At 37.7% G+C, this 22,459-nt stretch overlaps 1 protein-coding gene across 5 annotated transcripts in view; it reads left to right on the plus strand.

Annotated features, from left to right (window-relative positions):
• The window catches only part of dym (dymeclin), a 186,001-nt gene that overhangs the window by 56,765 nt on the left and 106,777 nt on the right, over window positions 1-22,459 (plus strand). For all 5 annotated transcript variants that reach the window (XM_041234531.1, XM_041234554.1, XM_041234539.1 and 2 more), the window contains 3 exons: window positions 9,818-10,000; window positions 11,467-11,645; window positions 14,864-14,989. In XM_041234531.1, the coding sequence (XP_041090465.1) occupies window positions 9,818-10,000; window positions 11,467-11,645; window positions 14,864-14,989 (488 nt within the window). The remainder of the gene's footprint in view (window positions 1-9,817; window positions 10,001-11,466; window positions 11,646-14,863; window positions 14,990-22,459) is intronic.

Genomic DNA, 22,459 nt, shown 5'->3' on the forward strand with positions numbered 1-22,459 from the left:
GACACGCAGCTGTTAGAATTTAAGATGCAGTAATTTCCCAATGTACTGTATTTTCCGATTTAAAGCAGTTAAAGATTAAATTTCTCTTTACTGCTTCTAAACTGTTCTGCACTTTTCCACGAAGTATGCTGCCGCTCTCCACGCTCTCATGAAGCAGTTTAATTGTCAGGCGCCACAGTGTTTCTGTTAATTTCAAAATACAGTGTTTCACGCTGTGATCAGGATATAATGTACACAACATAATAACCAATTATCCATCTCTGTTTTTTCAGTAAACTAATGTCACGGAAGTCATTTGTGTTATAAGATACTGTAATTCATCAATCATTTTAAAAACTTAGTCTTAACTAGAAGGAATGAATATAAACTCAACAAGTGTTCAGTGGGAAACCTTGGAAACATGGTCAAGGTTTTAACTGGTAGTGTTCCCTTTTAATAAATTCAAATACTAGAGTAAAGTAATTCAACTATAGTAATACTGTTAATATGCTGCATATGTTAAGCTTTTGAATGTCTTGCTATTTCACCTTCTTTTCAGGCTGTTTAATCAAAATGCATTTTATGAGCAACTCCTGTAGATCTTGTTCAAGTTGATTACAGATTCTTGGTAATCTTCTATCAAGGACTTGCATTGACTGAAGCCTGGAAGCATCTTTGTGTTGTGCCTGCAATACAAAAATCTGAAATGCTTTGTTGGGCGAAATAACACATTTAGCGAGAACATTCAGACTGCAGCCACCATAAGAATTCAAATGCAATAATGCTTAAGTATGTTTTTGTTTTTTTCAGCAACATTTTTATCTTTGTATTTCCCATCGTATGGAGAAGCAGTTTCTTAGATAAATGAAAAAGATTTTTATTAGCACATAATAACAATGATAATAATTTGGAAGGCTGTTTCATTTTCTGTTTTTACACGACGCAAACCATTTAGTACTTGAAGTTATTTTGACATAACATTATGGACCTGCAGTCCTCTCATTAAGCAGCATCGTGTATTTGCTTGATACCAGGGCATCGAAACATTTTGTGCTGGTACAAAGTACTTCTGGTAAACCTCATGAATTCTACTACAATTTTAATGTCTAAAGATAAACTGGAGCTGGCTGACAGTGCGTCTGCTGCAAGGATTAGCACCCTGTCAGGCCTCAGATAGCTGGCTGGGCAAAACTACAGGGAGAGAGAACTGAAAAATGGGAGGTGGATTAGCAGGTTTAAAACTGTGAGTCAAGGTTGATCAAGAGGGAACGGGGGGAATTAGCAGAGGGGCCCAGTTTATGACCAGTTTGACAGACTGCACAGATATTATCCAGCATTCAAAGAATCGTTGTACATCCATTCATAATAATAAGTGAGAATGTTCGGAATTGCTTGGTAAATAATATCCCCAACAGGCCATTTTGAACTGGTTCTGTATACTTAGTGCTACAATGCTAGTAAAATAGGCAATTAAAGGGAGGAACACCCCATTCAATTGTGCAATACCTTATGATGCCCACTTGAAGACCCCAGAGATGTACCTTACTTAGCTCAATCCAGATGGTTGTCATGCTGATGCGCTGGGGAACTCTGTCAGACGAACAAGCGTAAGAGAGAAAAGAACCTCAACGGGCACAAGCCTGGAGTTAAATGGCCAAGAGCTTGTGAGAAAACTGCATGGGACACAGTAAACATGGATCTCTGTTTTACTTTGGAAAGGTTAAATGGAACAGTTGAAAAGAAGCTGGATAAATTTGGGGACATCATCTACGCATATGGAAGCGAGAGGTTTGGAATTGAAAAAAAGGAAAAAGTACAAACTGTTCCTGGAAAGTCTAGACGGCAGCAGGAGATTGAACGCTTAGTTAGAGAAAGGAGGCAGTTGAGGAAGCAATGGAAAAAAGCAGAAGGATATACTCAATCTGTTACAAAGGGTCATAAAAGATAAGCTTGCAACATTGCACAGAGCTGAGCGCCTACAGAAACGCTACAAAAAGAAAGAGCATACAAGAACTAAAAAACTGAAAAAAGCAAGGGCATCATCATCTCCAGGGCCTAATGAAGTTCCATACAGAGTGTACAAGAGTGCTTCTGGAGTTCTACGAATCCTGTGGAAATTGATGAAAGTGGCATGGGAAAAACAGAGTGTACCAAGAGCATGGTGCCGAGCAGGTGAAGTCTTTATACCAAAAGAAAAGGATTCTACAAGCATCGGTCAGTTTCGTTCTATTTCCTTATTAATCTTGCCTTCTTCGTTTTTCTTCAGCATTATTGTTCAGAGATTGGCAACCTACCTATATTAAAGAACTGCTTCAATGACACTTCAGTACAAAAAGCAGGAATTCCAGGTTTCCCAGGATGCTTAGAAAACATCAGCGTAATCTGGCAATAAATTCAATCAGCAAAAAAGGAGAGGAGGGAGATCCATGTGACATTCCTGGATTTGGCTAGTGAATATGGTTCAATACCACATGAGCTTCTTTGGCAGCATTTGATTTTTTCAGCGTACCGATGACAATAACAAATTTAGTGAAAGCCTACTTTGGAGATTTGCAATTTAGTTTTTCAACTTCAGAATTCAGCACTACATGGCAATGCCTAGAAGTTGGAGTAATGACAGGATGTACCATTTCTCCACTGGCTTTTACCATGGCAATGGAAGTAGTTATAAGGGCATCAAAATGGGTAGTGGGAGGAGAGCGCTAGGCTTCTGAAATGCGACTACCACCAATTCGAGCATACATGGATCACATGACAACAATGACTACAACCGTAGCCAGCACTAATCAGTTATTGGGCAAATTAACCAATAACACTGAATGGGCCCGAATGCAATTCAGGCACACTAAATCAAGGAGCATCTCTAGAATTTAAGGTAAAGTAGTAGATAAAAGGTTCTACATTAATGGTTAGGCAATACCAACAGTGTCCGAGAAGCCAGTGAAAAGTCTAGGGAGATGGTATGACGGGGATCTAAAGGACACAGTTTGTGTGGGAGAAGTTAGACAACAAGCAGTAGAAGGGTTGAAGAGCATAGACAGCAGCGCTTTACCAGGCAAGCTAAAACTCTGGTGCTTTCAGTTTGGTCTACTGTCAAGACTGCTGTGGCCACTGACTGTGTACGAGGTTTCCTTGACAACAGTTGAGATGCTGTAAGCTTTAATCAGTTCACACATCAGGAAATGGTTGGGAGTTCCACACTGCCTTAGCAGAGAGGGACTTTATGGTAAAGGAATATTGCAACTACCATTCTCTGCTCTAACCGTGGAGTTTAAGTGTGCCAAAGTCCAACTGGAAATGACATTAGTAGATTCACGTGGCAAATGCATAAGGGTGGCAGCACCTGTGTTGAAAACTGGAAGAAAATGGATGCCAAAGAAAGCTGTGGAAAATGCTAAGGCTGCCCTTTGAATCAGAGATATTCTGGGGCAAGTTCAGCATGGAAAAGGAGGTTTTGGTCTCAGTTCAGAAGCTCCTACATGGCACAAGGCAACCCCGGCTCAATAGAGGAAGCTGGTAGTCAATGAGGTGCAAAAGCAGGAGGAGAGGATCAGGTGTATAAAGGACCTTCCACAGGCCAAGCCGGGAGAATGGATGAAATGGGAGTGTGTGTAACAACCCAAGATCCGCTGGCAAGACCTATTGACAATGGAACAGAGCAGGATCAGTCTCCTCATCAGATCAGCGTGTGATGTTCTCCCATCAGCACAGAACCTAAACCTCTGGGTGGGTGAGGATCCCTCATTTCCTTTGTGTTCATTACCTGCAACATTAAGGCTCATTTTGACAGGATGTAAGGTGGGTCTTAGCCAAGGACGGTTTACTTGGAGCCATGACCAGGTGCTGCGATGTTTGGCCTTAGCATTGGAAGACAAGCTTAACCTAACCAATAAGTTGCCACCAGTTCCATGAAAGCATTACACACAAAAGACAATATTCCTCCATCCAGGAGAGCAACCACCAAGAAAAGGTGTTAAAATCAAGCTTCTCTCAGGACAACTGGAAACTGCTGGAGACTGGAAGATGCTGGCAGATGTTGGTTAACAGCTTATTTTCCCACCTGAGATTGCTACCACTAACCTTTGACCAGACATTGTCTTGTGGTCTAGATCAAAATGCCTTGTTCATCTGGTAGAGTTAACAGTGCCATGGGAAGATGCTGTGGATGAGGCGTATGAAAGAAAGAAACTTTGGTACGCTCAACTGGCTGCTGAAGCGGAACAGCGAGGATGGAGAGTCCGAGTTTTCCCAGTGGAGGTGGGTTGTTGAGGATTTGTGGCACACTCTACAACCCGGTTTCTCAGAGACGTCGGGTTGAGTGGCCAAGAGTTGCGTCGCACAGTGAAGAACTTACCTGAAGCAGCAGAAAGGAGCAGCAACTGGCTGTGGTTGAGACGGAAATATTCTGGATGGGGATCTCAAGCATAATAGAAAGAAAGCAACGCTGATGTACAGGTAAGTAATCTGGGCTGAGCTGAGTGGGGGATGGAGGGGGGGTGATGCTGGGACGCCAGAATCACTGTTGAGCCCTCTTGAGGTGTTGTGGGCTAGTCAACAAAACACAGAGGATGGAAAGTGCCCAATTGAAGACCCCAGAAATGTACCCTACTTAGCTCAATCCAGATAGTTGTCATGCTGATGCGCTGGGGAGACCGCACTGGGTTGATCCCCGGAGCCAGCATCGCAGCCGTTGTGTGTGCTGATGCGCTGGGGAGGCAAAATGAGCTGATCCCTGGAGCCAGCATTACACTTCAGCAATCAACACCATACAGAAGGATATCTACGTCATCAGATGGAAAACAGCGCAAATGGATGGAGATGCAGATGGATCACATTAGTTTACTGCAAAGCTACTTGTTAGTTGGTGCTTATCTTGGCGAGAGCCGCGTTCAAATCAGCATGAAGTTCAACATCTACTCTCATGTAATGGAAATAACGGTTGTTACATTGTACTTAATTACAGTGGCTCTGAAAGTTATTCACACCCCCTTGGACTTTTCCACATTTTATTGTGTTACAACATGGAATCAAAATGGATTTAATTAGGAGTTTTTGCCACTGATCAACACAAAGAAAGTCCATAATGTCAAAGTGAAAAATAAAATCTACAAATTTTTCTAAATTAATTACAAATATAAAACAGAAAATAATTGATTGCATAAGTATTCACCCCCTTTGCTATGAAACACGTAAATAAGCTCTGGTGCAACCAGTTGTCTTTAGAAGTCACATAATTAGTTGAATGGAGTCCACCTGCGTGCAGTTAAGGTGTTTCACATGTATTTTAGGTTAAATACACCTGCCTCTGGGATGTCCCACAGTTGGTTTGTACGTTTCCTAACAAAAACTACATCATGAAGATGAAGGAACATTCAAAACAAATCCGGAATAAGGTTCTTCAAAAGCACCAATCAGGTAGGATATAAGAACATTTCCAAGGCATTAACTATCCCCTGGAGCACAGTAAAGTCCATTATTAAGAAAAGGAGTGAATATGGCACAACTGTGAATCTGTGTAGAACAGGCCATCCTCAAAAACTGAGTATCTGGGCGAGAAGGGCACTAGTCAGGGAGGCCACCAAGAGGCCTATGGCAACTCTAAAGGAGTTACAGTCTTCCACAGCTGAGCTGGGAGAGACCGTGCATATGGCAGCAATAGCCCAGGTGCTTCACAAAACTGGCCTTTATGGGAGAGTGGCAAAAAAAAAAGCCATTGTTGAAAAAAACTCACATCAGATTTCAGATAGAGTTTGCCAGAAGGCATGTGGGAGACTGAGAGCAAGTGGAAGAAGATTCTGTGGTCTGATGAGACCAAAAATTGGCGCAAGCCTAACACCGCACATCATCCTAAGAACACCATCCCTACCGTGAATCATGGTGGTGGTAGTGCCATGCTATGGGGATGCTTCTATGCATCGGGGCCTGGAAACCTCGTGAAGATAGAGGGCAGAGAAATCCTGGAGGAAAACCTGCTGAAGTCTGCAAGAGACTTGGGACTTGGGAGAAGATTCATCTTCCAGCAGGACATTGACCCCAAACATACAGCCAAAGCCACACTGGAGTGGCTTAAAAACAAAAAAGGTCAATGTCCTGGAGTGTGCCAGTCAAAGCCCGGAACTCAATCCAATTGAGAATATGTGGAAAGAGTTGAAAATTGCTGGTCACCAAAGGTCCCCATCCAACTTGATGGAGCTTGAGCAATTTTGCAAAGAAGAATGGGCAAAAATTGCAGTGTCCAGATGTGCAAAGCTGGTAGACACATATCCAAATAGACTCATTGCTGTAATTGCTGCCAGAGGTGCTCTACCAAATATTGACTCAAGGGGATGAATACTTATGCCATCAATTATTTTCAGATTTGTATTTGTAATTAATTAAGAACAATTTGAAGATTTTATTTTTCACTTTGACATTATGGACTTTTTTGTGTTTATCAGTGGCAAAAACTCCTAATTAAATCCATTTCAATTCCATGTTGTAACACAATAAATGTGGAAAAGTCCAAGGGGGGTGAATACTTTTGAGAGCCACTGTATATGATCTAGCAGAACATTGTACATTTAACACTGTACATTTTTGTTAATTTCTATACTGTAAAAGATAGGACACAAAAATTGATGTACATCATAAGTGTATTCCCCAAAAAATCTATTGTTGAACTGTTTAGTATGTCTTACTCGTAATAAACAACTATTTACAGCTTGGATCTAAGAGAAATCAAATTTGCAATCAGTTTGCTTGTACTTGCTTCTGCTTGTAATTCTTGGTATTATTACACTTTTCTTAATTTGCCTGGTATTTAAAATAAAGGCTCCTGGTTTTCTTTCAGCCTGTAGTCAGATATCAGTCTATAGTCAATATTTCTTATATATATATATATATATATATATATATATATATATATATATATATATATATATATATATATATATATATGTTTTTTTTTTTTTTTTTCACATCATCAAACCTTGCCTTTTAATTGGTTGAAAATGACTATGTTGTTTTAAGAAGTACTTATGTGCAAGTCATTACATAATAGAAGATTTCAATACTTGCATTATTTTTTGTATCCATGCTTATAAAGTGCATTTCCTATGATTTAAGTAATATGGGTCTATTTTATTAAATGTTAAAATGACAAAACAAAAAGACACATTTTGGTTAAATTGCTAAACTGTATATTCAGTAAACATTATTATTTTAACCACCAAAAATGCATAAAATAATAACATCAGACCTTGTGTCTATAATCAATATGGTTCATGATTTTGCTGTTGTCTTCTTGTTTTCAGTTTCTTTTGGCCAATCGATATGCTCTCTGACGTACTTTGTTGGATTCATGTGTGAATATTGGGTAGACCAACAGTCATAGGGTTGTAATTGTTTCTAACAGCATAATGATTCTGCAGACAAGAAATCTGCAGTTATCTTTTCATCTGGTGATTGTAACAAATTTTTGATGACTTGAGGGGTGTTTTTACACCATGCCTTGCGTGCAACCATATTTTTCTCTGGGCTCTTTAAAAAACAATTTTCAGCTGTTCACCTTTTAAAAGGAAAAGGAGAAGGGTTATATTTCTACAAAGTCTAAAAAAAGCTAGCCAACTAGCTACGAGGTAAGCCAGGGGCTTTTGGAAAAAGGTCCAGTCATTCAGAAAACATTCATGCCAAGGCACAGTGGCCTGGAGCCTTGGTCTAGTCTTCCTGGTGCCAGTAATGTTTAGGGGTCAGTCACAAGACACTGTTATCTTAACTTGGCCTGTAAGGCATTCTGTTTGCTGCTGCTAGACGTGACAATGGGAATTAGAAATGTTGCTGGTGTAGCACTGAGATTGTCATATCTGAAAAAGCCTAGTCTGCGTTAATAGCCTAAAAAGTCACCAGACTGAACTAGCCAGAAAGTGCTTTTCTTCTGGGGTGCGTAAGTGAGTAAAACTAATTCATTAAGCGTGCAGACGTTGAATTATCAGTGTCTGCTCGGCTATCAGCGTTTGGCGTTTTAATCGCAAACTGAGTGTCCCTAATTAATTAACATTTCATGGTGTTAATGTATATAAAAAATATGCATTAAAATAAAATGTCAGGTAGTTCTTTTAAGCAAAATAATATTCATAGTAAATGATTTTAGGGATGTGCTTTTGGTAAATTTTTATGAACGTTTAAACGTTTTGCAATGTCAGCTTTTAATGTTTAAGCCATATCTACACACACACACACACACACGCTCTCTCTCTCTTTGTATTACATTCTGATACTGACAGTCCTGGTTAGTATATTATAAGCAAATAAACCCTAAATAACAAATAGCGTTTTAACATCGCAAAGACTTAACTAAAAGTAAAATAAATACCCAAAAAACTAAAAAAGCACATACACATCAAAGTATAGATTGAAATGTTTGTATTTGTGGTTGTAATTAAAGTTGCTAGTGGAGCTATAACTATATGCATACATATTAGTGAACACATATTTGGGTAGTATAATGTTTTTAGAATAGTGTGTTTATTAAAGGTTAGTTTTATAAGTAACTTTGCCCAAAATTATATGGTTTTAAAAAAAAAAAAAAAAAAAAAAAAAAAAAAAAAAAACATCACCACTGCACTAATGCAAAATGACTACAGGAAAGCAAATTGTGCTTTCAATTGAAAAAAAAGTTGGAAATAGAGTACTTTCACTTCTGGAAACTGAAATTTCTGGTCTGAAATAGCACAGTATTTTGGAATTTTAAAGAGCACTGTGACTGATATTGAAAAGTCTGGTTTAAAAGTTTGTGGTTTTTGATAGTTGCGGTGGGATTTTTGAGCTCTATTGTTGCTCGAGACGTGTACCTGATCATTACAATTTGCGAGTACTTGAATCAGACACCACTCTCCTGTACTAGTGTACATAAACTCTGTAAAGTGTACTCTTGCTCATGCAGTTATTTAAATATACAGTATAAAAAAAAAAATTGTTTTTGTTTCAGCTGGCATGTTTTTTAATTAAAATTGTATTTGTTTTCCCATCATGATGTAAAGTGGGTTTGAAGTGGAACTATGCACACATTTTTAAATCTGTTGTCTAACCTAAATGATTAATAGCGTTGACAGGAAAGGAGACATGCTCAGCCATAAGCTGACTGTATTTAGTATACATATGTAAGTGTGAGCTGGTCAGTCTTTATTAGGAGGTTCAAACTGATGAAAGCCAGCACATCTGGAACAGTAACACGTTATGCAAGTGATCAAATAGGCGTGCTATGAAATGTGGAATGACTTAGTTTTTCCTTTTATGATTCAGACAGTATTTTGTTATATTCAAAATTCTAATTCCATTCAGTCCTTCTTTATATTGTTTGAGGTTTAGTGTTAAGTTTGTTTCAGCACAATTTAATTACTCCACTGACAAACAATTTCATATTTGTTAGTAAAGGCAGGAAACCATAGAACTCAATGAAGCTCCAAGGCCAGACCTCTAAAAACCTTTGACTACATGCTGCAAATCATTAAACTGAAGAATTAGCATGCCCCCATGTGGAGACTAGTGAGGCATTTTTATAGAGAAAATCAATAGGAACTTCTCTCATGATCTTCAAACATCTCAGAGATGAGACATTAATTTTGACAGCAGTATCTATGCCAAGGCTGGGAGCGTTGTGTTATCGTCTTCAAGGTTAGTAAAAAGTGAAAGCATGGGCTTCCCTTCAACAAAAGATACATGGAAAGTAAGCTGAAGTACAGTACCTAGTAGCCTAGAATGTTCTAAGGGAACCTTGACCATTCAAGATTCCACTATTCTGTAACTCAAGGGATAGGAACCATCTTTTCCAAAGATATAGGTTGTTCATTTTCTTGTGCAGGTGGCTTGTGGACAGTCTTTACCTTAGGAGGAGCAGGAAGCAAACCGAATCTTGATGAAGAACGGCCCCTGCCACTGTCCAATCAGAGCCTGCTTCTGCTGCTTGTATTAGCCAATCTTACAGATGGGGTGGACACATCTAACCCTTACAGACAAGCTGTCATGTCTTTTAAGAACACACAAGGTTTGTGGTTTTCAATTATAAGTTCACATTTAGAGAGATTTTATGCTAAAGGCAAAAGAAAAAGAAAATAGACTTGCTAATCCTCAAGGTTGTTGAGGGTGCAGATCTAGGCCAAATGTTTTGTTCTGTTATAAATGGTGTGCTTGTGATTTTCAAAACACTACATAGGAATGAACTTGCCACATCTTTACACTCTGTCATGAAAACACTGTGTGAAAGGTGTTTATTATGATGATGTCTTCAAAATTGTATTTTTGTTGGCAAAGGATACCACTGTTTTCAGTTAAAATGAAGCGAATTGGACTTCAAAGGTCTACACACACACACAGACACAAAAGAGGCTTCTGTAGTTTTGCATGTGCAAAGTTGCATGATTAAGTGATTGGGATGATTTTTGGGTTGAAATTATCAACACCTCCAGTCGCTAGTTAAGTTTTCGATTAGCAAACAAGTTTTGAGTTAATTCCTTTTTCCCATATTTATTTATTGTTTGTATGTCTTCACTATAATACTGAGGAGTAGAAGTAGACTTTTCTACTGTTCATTTTTCAGATGTACTTCTGGTGGCAATTGTTTTCCCTTGTGTTTAAAAGTATTGCTAAGAGTGATCAAAATGTGACAGTATGTTAATTCTTCATTCTGTCATCTCATTCTGATGGGGGTGTGTATCTTTGGTTCTGAAAAAAATTTGACCTAGGACCTTTTGTTCTCCAATAGCATAAGGTTCTAGGAATTAAGAGAACTTCTATAGACAGCCCGCAAGCTACTGCTATTTTACAGCCAATAGGAGCAATTATTGACCAAACATAGGCAGAGGTTGTTATTTCTCTCTGTGAAGAACATACATTCCCCTCAACTGATTAAGATTTAGTACAAGTGAGTAACTGTTGTATATGTAATTGTTGTACAATATGGCCTCCCACATGTTATTTTTCAAGAGGGAACTTCCCAAATAATCAACAGCAGATTGATGTGAACCTTGAACTACTGTTTTTAAGCATTTCCCCATAACAATACATAAAATAGCTCTTATTCATTCCTGTCAGCTAATAAATATAACTCCTGGATTTTCCTGCAAAACACAAGGGGTTGAACGAAACCCATCCCAATGGCACCACCTAAGGTCTGTCTGTAAACAAGCTGTTTTTTCTGGCTATGTATAGAGTTTTAAAGATGCATACCTGCTGTACAACATTTTGTTTGTTTTCAGAACAGTTAATAGATAAAGGCTGACTATATATATATATATATATATATATATATATATATATATATATATATATATATATATATATATATAAAATCTTTAATTCTGATACATTTACTAGAACCTTTTATTTGGTACTTGATATAAACCATGTTTTGAGAAGACTGTTTATGCTTTTGTCACCCAGTTTTTTGCCTGCACATCCGCTCTAGGAACTGCTGTAATATACATTCACTGAAATGTTTTTGTTTCATTACAGATAGCTCGGCCCCCCCATCTTCCCATCCTCATACTTTTCAGATCAACTTTAACAGTCTTTATACAGCTTTGTGCGAGCAGCAGAAGTCAGACCAAGCCACTTTACTCCTGTACACTTTGCTTCATCAAAATACCAATTTCAGAACCTACATGCTTGCTCGAACAGACATGGATAATCTTGTAAGTAAACCACTTTTAGCCTTTTAAGCACTAATTATTTAATCAGCATTTTACGGTATGAGCCATAACTGGAGTTAATTCAACTCCTTCGTAACTTCCTAGGTAACCTTATAATATATTGCATTTATGAACATGGCCATACAAAATGGTGTTAACCTACTGGTAGAAGTCAAACGCCTTCTCTGCCAATACCTGTCAATGCCTCCTTGTGATTATGTGTAAATTTGAGTTGGTGACACATACTTCATACGGAATTCCAGTCCGAACCTAGCTGTAACTAATCTCCCCATCTTTATAGGAAAGCACTCTTAGACCAGCATGATCGAGTTTAAAAAACTTGCGTCATTGCCGAGGATGTTAAAACCCCTATGCTGGTGTCCAGACGGTTGGCCCACAGCACCTTGAGCCACTACTCGGGCACATTTGAATTTACTGTAGAACCAACTGTTGTTATGTTGGTGTAAGTTACCGTATGGTGATTTTATTATATGGCCTTGGATCCCTTTTCCACACAGAACTGCACACTCCTACATCCCTGCTCACACTTTGAAATCTCAGGGTACTGATTTTCTCTCCTGGTCCCATATTGGGCTAAGGCTTTCAGCTGTTATGCTGCACATCTTTGGAATTCCATACTCTAGGCTATTAAGGATATAGATTAGGTGAATATTTTTAAAACACGGCTCCAGACATTTGTCTTGTATCTGGCTTTTGAGTATTAGTTCTGCTCCAAAACCCTTCTAAGGGGAGCTGTGATGTGCTGTAAAAGTGTAAACTTGTGATATTACATGGTAAACTCTCTCATCAAGACTTACTCAATAGAAAGACATATCGGAAGAGCTCTCTCTGTTGGGAGCATATGACAGTTTTACTTGGTTCCTTTGGGGTTTGGAGTAGAGGAATTTCACAGTATTAGCATTCAAGTAATACTATATATTTATAGGGTGTAGATATCCACCCTGGTGACACTGCTGGTTCTGTAACACTTTTAATGTGGCAGAATTCGTATTTGATACAAACTACCTGATTCATGGCTTCTGATATCAAGATATTTCAAATGGTGGTTTTTAGTCCTGTGCGAATCAAAACTATTGTTTGGTGCCTCGGCATGTTACAGATATACCCTGCTGTTCTAATTTCGTGTGTGACCAGTTGCCGCAAACTGTTAATTTCTGTTAATTTCTGCTTAGACAGCTCACAACATGACTGTCACAATCAAACTAGTGTGCTGCAGGGCGAATTGTTTGATTATGTCATGAGCATTCAGACGTGCGGCAGCCGATTTATCCTGTACATCATTAAAGATCATATAAAAGTATTTCAACAAGTAAAAGAATCTGATCTCACATGCACGTTTTCTCTCGCTGTGACACTTCTGCTATTGTATGTAGGTCTGGCAAGTGTCGTAACAAAGGGATGTCGTAAATAGCTCACAACACGAAACGAGTCTTGATACCAGGGTACATTTCTAACATATTGAGGTACCAATCGATAGCTTTGTCTAAACCACACTACACTTCGATATAAAGACAGACAGTAAAGTCTGTCATAAATAACAAATCTAAAGTTTAAAATGTACAGTTTTAATGTGCAGGAAATTTCTCAGCTGTCGCATAAAAGGGTTATCTGCTGAGTCAGCACTGTGTACAGAGAATTATCCCACTCATGATCCAGAGGTCTTAAACAACCCCCTTGTCGCTGTGGGATTTAGAAGGCTCTCCAGCTCATTTGTGGGATAATTCTCAGGTATATAACCTTTTTTATAGACTGCGGAATGTAGGCAACTAGGAACAATGATATTAACAGCCAGGCCTTGTTGAGAGAGGTCTCCAAATCAAATGCAACATACAGACTGTGAGCTGACCACAGAGGGAGTTTATTGCATTTATAAACACTACATTGGAGTAACAGGCTCATTATGGGAGCAGGTGTCAAGCAGTGGCTTAAAACACACAATTACTGCAGGCTCAGTGCAACTGTTCACACGCAACTGCGTCCTCCTGATTCATGGCTCCACCGAGACCATGCTAGCTTTACATACTGAAAATAAAGATGGAAATGTATTCCGTCTGAGACTCCTCCACTTTGTCTGCTTCATTTATAGTGTATCTATGACAAAATGGGACCTTTTGGACAGCTGACACCTTCTCCAGTATCTTCTATTAATCTTTTCAGGTTCAAAGTGTATTAAATGTAGCATGTATATCTTTCAGCGGGCGATCCTATGAGTCTCACATGTGAGGAAGATCAGCCCTTGGGACACTTCAGAATTTGTGGCTGTGCATTAATGTGGGATTAACAAGAGATATCCTGACAGACTGTTAAATGGTTTCTATATTTTAGTGGAAAAAAAAAAAAAGATTGTGTTGCCATTTTAAATAATTAGAGTGACGAATATAGAAACAGGTACATAGTTACGACCTGGAATTACCATAATAACATAGCTATATTATAGTGCCTGGTCCGTTTTTTTGTTTTATTGCCTGGCCCTCAAGCTGCAGTTTTAAGACGTAGCAAACTGACCAGTTCCCATGTTTCAAATACCTGTTTTTATTACGAGGCTCTTCAAAAGCCTAGTTAAAATGTACTTCCATTTGAATATGCCATCCGAACATAGTGTTTTCTAATAAGTAGATCAAATGAGCCAGATACGGTATGAGCCATAACTGGAGTTAATTCAACTCCTTCATAACTTCCTAGGTAACCCTATGATATATTGCATTTATGAACATGGCCATACAAAATGGTGTTAGCCTACTGGTCGAAGTCAAACGCCTTCTCTGCCAATACCTGTCAATGCCACCTTGTGATTATGTGTAAATTTGAGTTAGCTGGTGACATTATACGGCATTCCATTCCAAACCTGGCTATTTATACCTAGGCTAGTTGTATTTGTACTATCATTTTGTAATGTGTGTCAGTGCTGTATAGTGTCAATGTTTTTTTTTTTTTTTTTTTTTTTTTTTTTTTAAACTATATTAGGACAAACTTACAGGACACGAAGTCAAGTAGACAAACATTTTTGCTATAGTTATTGCTATCTCTTTACCATATTTTTAGTATCTTTGTAGAACTGTAACAGTTACCAGTTTACCATATTCATCATTTGTTTTCCATTTGTAGTTGCAAGCATGTAAACGCCAGTTACTGTGCTGTTATTTTCTTTGTGGTTTTTGTGGCAGTATGTTGTGAATTAAATGTTTGTCTCTTCCTTATAGGTGATGCCAATCCTTGAGATTCTCTATCACGTGGAGGACAGGAATTCACACCATGTTTACATGGCACTTATCATTTTGTTAATTCTTACTGAGGACGACGCCTTCAATCGATCAATTCATGAAGTGGTGAGTTGACTGAAATGTCTGCTGTAACCATTGATTTTTAGCACTGGTTTAAGCTTAAGAGCAATTATAGGTTGAAACTGGCAGGACTGTTTTTATTGATGCAATCTGTTATTTGGGAGAATAAAGCTACATAGTTATTGATTTTGTTTTGTAATTGGCTAACATCTTTAAGGAACTTTTGTCTCTTATAAGTTGCTCTGTCTGCCTACCCCAGTCTGTCTGCCAGGGGAAGACTACCGAATCAGTCTTAAGAAGGCGCCTTGCCTGTCGGGTCTCAGCTGCTGCAGGTCTGGTACAGCTTCTAAAAATAGTGATGTGCAATAGAACAAGTGGTGTTCCTAGGACCTGTAGTTCTTTCAAAGCCGTTTTTAGTAATTTTTTTGGAATGTATTCTATATCCCCAGTTGTAAAATAGATGGTAAGTAAAACTTGTTTAAACTCTTAGACGGGCTGTCGCAGAATGGCTGATTACATTTTGTTTCTGAAAGTAATTTGTTAATAGTGACCTTGTTACAACTTAAAACAGCTAAGGTCTTACCTCGCCATAGTCATCACTTCACCTCATACAGATCTTCCACATAGCCAGTGAGAAAATCTTTGCTTGGTTTCTGAGATATAGCAAGACCCGAATATGCTGGTTTGGTTGTTATGATAACTAGTGAAACCCAGTTTGAAAGTTTCCAAAGGGAAATACTGGAACACTGGTTGGTACTATGAGTGTAGGATTAGGAATAATATTCTCACTGCTTTCCACATCCTGTACCTACTCACCAGGCATATCACAGCATAGCTATGATGTAAATGTATTGAGCTAAGCAGAGGCGCCTCCTGCTTATAAAGCTCTAATGAGTCTTCGATGATGACATTAGAGAGCTGTTAAGATAAAATCAGTTACACATCATTAAGTTCCTCTTAGCCAGTCAAAATTCCTGGTTACCAAAGATTCTAGCGCAGTCTGCCTTTTTTTGCCATCAGTGTTGTCTTCTGAAAGGGATAGCATGCGATAACTGTTAAGACATTTGCCATTTTTCAAAAAAAGGGGTGAAAGTAAAATGAAACTTTACATTTTTTTCCAATTCTTTAAAAAAAAGTTGGTATTGTTCATGTCTCCCATGTGGACCGACAGTGTAATGCACTGAGTGTGAATGTGAAATACCTCAATTCAAATGTGTTTTGGGAGACATGTACATGTAACCCACAAACTATGAGTGAATAAAACTATTACTAATGCAAAATTACAGTGGTTCAAATGCTCTGGGGTTGGTCTTCCTGAATAAAAACAGTGAAATGGTTTGAAATGTGTCTCAGTTGGATTAAATGATGGGCTACCAACCCCCGAGGTGATGCCTTGCTTAGCTGCTATTTCTGTGAAACGTGCCTGCTGTGAGTTGTCCTGATTTAACTGGCATATTCTCAATGCTTGGTTGCTTTATAGAAACAGAATGCAGGTTTTATGCTCAGATATTAATAGGCACTTGCATTTAAGAAACAGTAGCACATTTTAATGTCAGCTGAGTAAAGACAGCATTTCTATATTTAATAAAGTTTAGACAAACCCTCATGGTTGTTTCAAGGCATAGGTACATTTTAATGTATCGGTAAATATGAAAGCATTTTCTGATTTAAAAAAAAAAAAGTAATAATAATAATAATTTATCAATATGTAATGATTCTCAGAAGTGATCTTTGACCATGACGCAAATATTTTATTCCTTTTGTATAATTCCCTTTTCATTGTCTGTTATGAAAGTATTTGGTAAAGAACCTGACCGTATGTTTTCCCAGTCCGTTTATTGTGGAGCTGCTTTGAAGAAATAATCCAATTATGTCTGTAGCCCATAGGCATGTAAAGGAGAAGTTTTCTCAATTATGTTTTGGGATTAAAATGGTCACATATAACTCATAAATATTTTCAGAGGATTTGCTATGATATATAGTGGCAACCATGGGCAGCTATAAAAATGGCAAAGTATGTTGTGTTATACGTCACGATAAAATTGAGGTCAATGCAATGTGCTGTTTAGTTAACCTGTCCTGCATCTTTTGCATGCCAGAGGGTGTTATCTGACTAGAAATTGGTTTGTCACAAATTACTACCGAAATACAGTGTTTCAGCAGGAGGTGTCCATGGTGAAGATCAGGTCACTGTGGAAACTCATCTTCTTCTAAAAAGTACACAAACAAGAATAATGTAACTGAAAGCCTTGGTTCATTGTTCTATCTGGGGAGTGGTTGAAAGACGGACATATCCGAAACTGCCTGGACAGGACACTAAAACAATGCAAAATGTCTTAAAATCTATACCACACAATTACTGCAACCATAGTCTATATATTAAAAATAGTTATAATCTTTATGGATATTGTAGGGTACTGAAATGTGATTCTTCATTAATAAAATAGATTTTTTCCTTATGTGAAATTCAATTTTAGATACGATGCTGACTTAACTTTCATTTAGAAATTGTAGGTCTTCATTGGTTTAATTAGGCTGTACCAGAGGTGGCCAAACCGCGGCTCTTGGGCAGTTCAAGTGCGGCTCCCAGTGAAATGCTGGGTGACTCACACTTTGTGGCTTGAATGATCTGAAGAAAAAATAAAAAACAAAAGGGAAAATAGAAGAGAGAAAAACTAAAAATAAATACAAGTTTATTGTTTTTGTTTTCTGTATTCATTCATGTTTATTATCTTTTTTTTTCTCTCCAGTTTATTTCAGCCTGCATGTTCACTGCATATTTCGTCACTTGATGACCTTCGACATGCGTTTTTCGATCACCTCGAGTGAAACCCTGATGTGTGGTTGATCATTTTTAAATATATGCTTGTTCGTTTCGTGGAGACAGTGGCATTATGCAAACCCTCCACAAGTAATACACGAAAGTGTGAGGCTTGAAGCCAGAAAGGCAGAGGGAGTTTGTTTGCACTGAAACTCATTTGAGTTTTGTTATAGTATGGAATATCGTCCATGCCAAATCGTTTTATAAAATTGGAGTGGGTGCTAGACTAGATAATGCTTGTTTAAATGTTGTATTTTAGATCTAAAATTCATGTTGTATTTATGTATCTTGCGTCTCGTCATGAGCGGGTACTGTAATCCCTTTCAAAATACAGTGCATGTGTCATCCACAAAGTTCTCAAAAGGATGGAGCAGTCATGAAAACGAGCATTCTGATCTTCAAGGGAAGAGCTTACCAAAAAGAATCCTTGCAAACATGTATTTTTTATGTGGTGTGTTTGGTGAAATCAGGGCAGTTGTATTTTGCTTTATAATAACTCAATATATTTTATTTTAAATAAATAAATAATATCTATTTTTATACAGCACCTTTCATAGTGGACCATCATCGCAAAGTGTTTTACAGAGGAAGGCTGTGAACTGTGCATTATATGCAGAGTCACTTACAATAGGACACTGATTTAACATCTCATCTGCAGGATGGAGCTCAGGGTCACACAATGAGTCAGTCAGTGGCAGATATGGGATTTGAACCGGTGACCTTCTGGTTACAATCCCTGGACTTTAACCATTGGACCACACTGCATTTTATAATACATACAGAATAAACAGAAATACACTCGCCACCGCTCTATCATGATGAGACTGGAGATGTAAAAAAGCGTCTGTCCCAAAATTAAACAAGAGGTATTTGAGATGACCTTAGTCACACATATTCATAATTTACATCATGTGCAAGAGAGAAATATTTTTTACTTTTTTTTAAATGTCTAAATGGAAAAGAAACAGAATTAAATGAAATTATGAATACATGTTAAAATACATTATTATTATTATTACGAGCCAGTAGTTTTTAAAATCCTAAACAAAATGAATCGCTGTTTTTTTTATTATTTGTAAATGAAACAAAATGAAAAATAAGGAAATCGCGTCTTATATTGACTCTTTATTTGCCACAGCATCCTGAGAAACCACAGGAGACTCCAGCAGCTCCTTCAAGAGTCCAATGTGGTTTATGCAATTTACACAAGTCTCTGCATAATCAGGTACTCATTGCACTGTGCTATGCGAACCTGTCTTGCTCTGAAAAGTGGTCTTCATTCATCATTTGAAAATACTGTATCCTGATAAATGTATGTTGAAATAGAGAAATAACTACTGCACAGAGTAAGTGCAAGATTTCGTTTTAATGTTTGAGAGAATAAACACTTTTTTAAACAATTTTTAGTATTTAAAATGTCTTGCTCGCAAACAGGTATGTGTCTTGCGGCTCTCTACCAAAATTTTGATATGTGCCTCGTATGAATTAACTAATTTTGCTTCATAAAGTCGAATGAGATTTACTGAATAATGTTACTTTAGCATATTGAATTACGTAACGCTTTGTAGTTTTACATATAGTTGAAAAATTTTGAAATCTAACTTATATATTATTAAATATTGTTCTACTATTACTGCTTCTGGGAGACTTTTGCAATGTCATTTTGTAGTTTATTTGATAACACAATGTTAAATAAAGGATCTAAATGAAGGGGATATTCTGGCAGGGGATGTACTCTATGTTACTGACATGCTTGTTAGGCTTCCGAGCACTGTTACAAAGGAACCCATATGTGTTCTATCAAAAACATTCATTGCCTCTCGAGGATTATCACTATTTTTATTTCTTATCGTCTGCCAAGGAATTTAACAGCCCATTAACAAAAACCTTTGCCCGAAATCGCTCTCAGTTTGGTATGGTAGTACATGACTAAGGCTAGTTGACCCTGGAAAAAAATGGAGCGAATAGTATTTGGTTTGAGTCCAGCATGGGGCCATGTCAGATTGTTTTCTTTTCATTTCATTTTTTATTATTACTAAAATTGTTTAAAATATCTTATTTAAAAATCTAAATGTTTTACTGTAATTCAATTGAAATGTTTGTTAAGTTGTTATATGTAAAGGAGTCTAAATTGACAACTGTACCACATTACACTATGCAATATGCAAAACCTGCTTCCAGAGTCCCAGCATGGGAGTGTCTAAATACCACAACACCTAACCTGTATTAAACTAAAAATAGTGTTCTGTGTTATTTTCGAAGCTGGTAGCTTGGAAGCCTTATAGCTGCTGGCAACTCTGGTTATTATTGTTGTTCTAAATCCACGCTACCATTTGCCGAAGGCTAGGGTCATAGAATTTAGTAAAACCAAACAGTTTAAATGAGAACATTAAGAAATATTCAAAGAAACCTTGTCCCCTGTAATGGTACACTTTTTTTTTTTTTTTTTTTTTTTTTTTTCTCAGAACAAACTTTAATCCCATCTTTACCAGGGTATGTTACTTGATTAGAGGATTTGCTGTTCAGGTCACTTTGTTCGGAGCAAACTGTTTCCACCCAAGCATTTGTTGACAAGATCTAATTAATAAATGGTTGCATGTGATCTGTGTTGTCTCTGAAAATGAAACTTTGTACTATATTTTGTACTTTTTGCAACCATGCTGAACCATCTACTATTGACAGTGTTCTTGTTTTGTCTATCGTTTTCTGTTTAGTGTATCACAGTGTCTGTGTCACGTTGACCCACTGTGCATTTTAACTTGATCCATGTGAACAGAACAGTACAACACAAGTGTACTCAGTGAACTTATTAGGTTAGAAGATGAGCAAAAAAACGTAATTTAAACCTGCTTCCAATTCTTTAAAAGTAAATTAGCTCAGGTCCACTTAGTTGTATTGTCTGTGAAAGAACATTTATCTAGAGTTTGTGATTTGTTTGTGAAATTAGGTTTACTTCTCTCCTAGCATTACAAATATTCTCTCTGTAATAGTACTTCATGTTTGAAATCCTACATCTGTTGAAATCCCCTGTTAACCTTTGTAAAATAAAAGTTGATTGAATAATACATGAAAATAACAAGTTGGGTAGGTAGAAGGGATGCTGCATAAACCAGGTGGTTATTACAGGAAATATAAACTGGATGAGCCCATTGAAAAAAATGCTCACCAGTTATCTATGGAAATAATCCCATGTAGTGTTGAAAAAGGCATTCTGGTGAAATAGCCTCTGGGACAATACAGATCTTTCAGGGAATGTTTATTCTTGTACTGTAAGTCTACTTCAGCATAATCAATGCACATAATTTCACATGAGTCTCTAGGCTCTCAAAACTATTCACCCCCGTTGGACTTTTCCACATTTTATTGTGTTACAACATGGAATCAAAATGGATTTAATTAGGAGTTTTTGCCACTGATCAACACAAAAAAAGTCCATAATGTCAAAGTGAAAAATAAAATATTCAAATTGTTCTAAATTAATTACAAATACAAAACAAAAAATAATTGATTGCATAAGTATTCACCTCCTTGAGCCAATGTTTGGTAGAGGCACCTTTGGCAGCAATTACAGTCATGACTATTTGGATAAGTCTGTACCAGCTTTGCACATCTGGACACTGCATTTTTTGCCCATTCTTCTTTGCAATATTGCTCAAGCTCTGTCAAGTTGGATGGGGACCTTTGGTGAACAGCAATTTTCAGCTCCTTTCTACATATTCTCAATTGGATTGAGGTCCGAGCTTTGACTGGGCCACTCCAGAACATTGACCTTTTTGTTTTTAAGCCACGCCAGTGTGGCTTTGGCTGTATGTTTGGGGTCATTGTCCTGCTGGAAGATGAATCTTCTCCCAAGTGCCAGGTCTTTTGCAGACTTCAGCAGGTTTTCCTCCAGGATTTCTCTGTACTTTGCTTCATCCATTTTGCACTGTATCTTCATGAGCTTTCCAGGCCCTGACACAGAAGCATCCCCATAGCATGGTGCTGCCACCACCATGCTTCACGGTAGGGATGGTGTTCTTAGGATGATGTGCAGTGTTAGGCTTGCGCCAAACATAGCACTTAGCATTGAGGCCAAAAAGCTCTATTTTGGTCTCATCAGACCATATAATCTTCTTCCACTTGGTCTCAGAGTCTCCCACATGCCTTCTGGCAAACTCTTGCTGAGATTTGATGTTTGAGTTTTTTTCAACAATGGCTTTCTTTTTGGCACTCTCCCATAAAGGCCAGTTTTGCGAAGCACCTGGGCTATTGTTGCCGTATGCACAGTATCTCCCAGCTCAGCCGTGGAAGACTGTAACTCCTTTAGAGTTGCCATAGGCCTCTTGGTGGCCTCCCTGACTAGTGCCCTTCTCGTCCGGATGCACAGTTTTTGAGGATGTTCTGTTCTAGATAGATTCACAGTTGTGCCATATTCTCTCCATTTCTTAATAATGGACTTTACTGTGCTCCGGGGGATATTCAATGCCTTGGAAATGTTCTTATCTCCTACCCCTAAATAGAGCTTATTTAGCTGTTTCATAGCAAAGGGGGTGAATACTTATGCAATCAATTATTTTCTGTTTTATATTTGTAATTAATTTAGAACAATTTGTAGATTTTATTTTTCACTTTGACATTATGGACTTTTTTTTGTGTTGCTCAGTGGCAAAAACTCCTAATTAAATCCATTTTGATTCCATGTTGTAACACAATAA

This window comes from Polyodon spathula, chromosome 2 (genome assembly GCF_017654505.1).
Source record: "Polyodon spathula isolate WHYD16114869_AA chromosome 2, ASM1765450v1, whole genome shotgun sequence".
In the NCBI taxonomy this organism is placed as follows: domain Eukaryota; kingdom Metazoa; phylum Chordata; class Actinopteri; order Acipenseriformes; family Polyodontidae; genus Polyodon; species Polyodon spathula.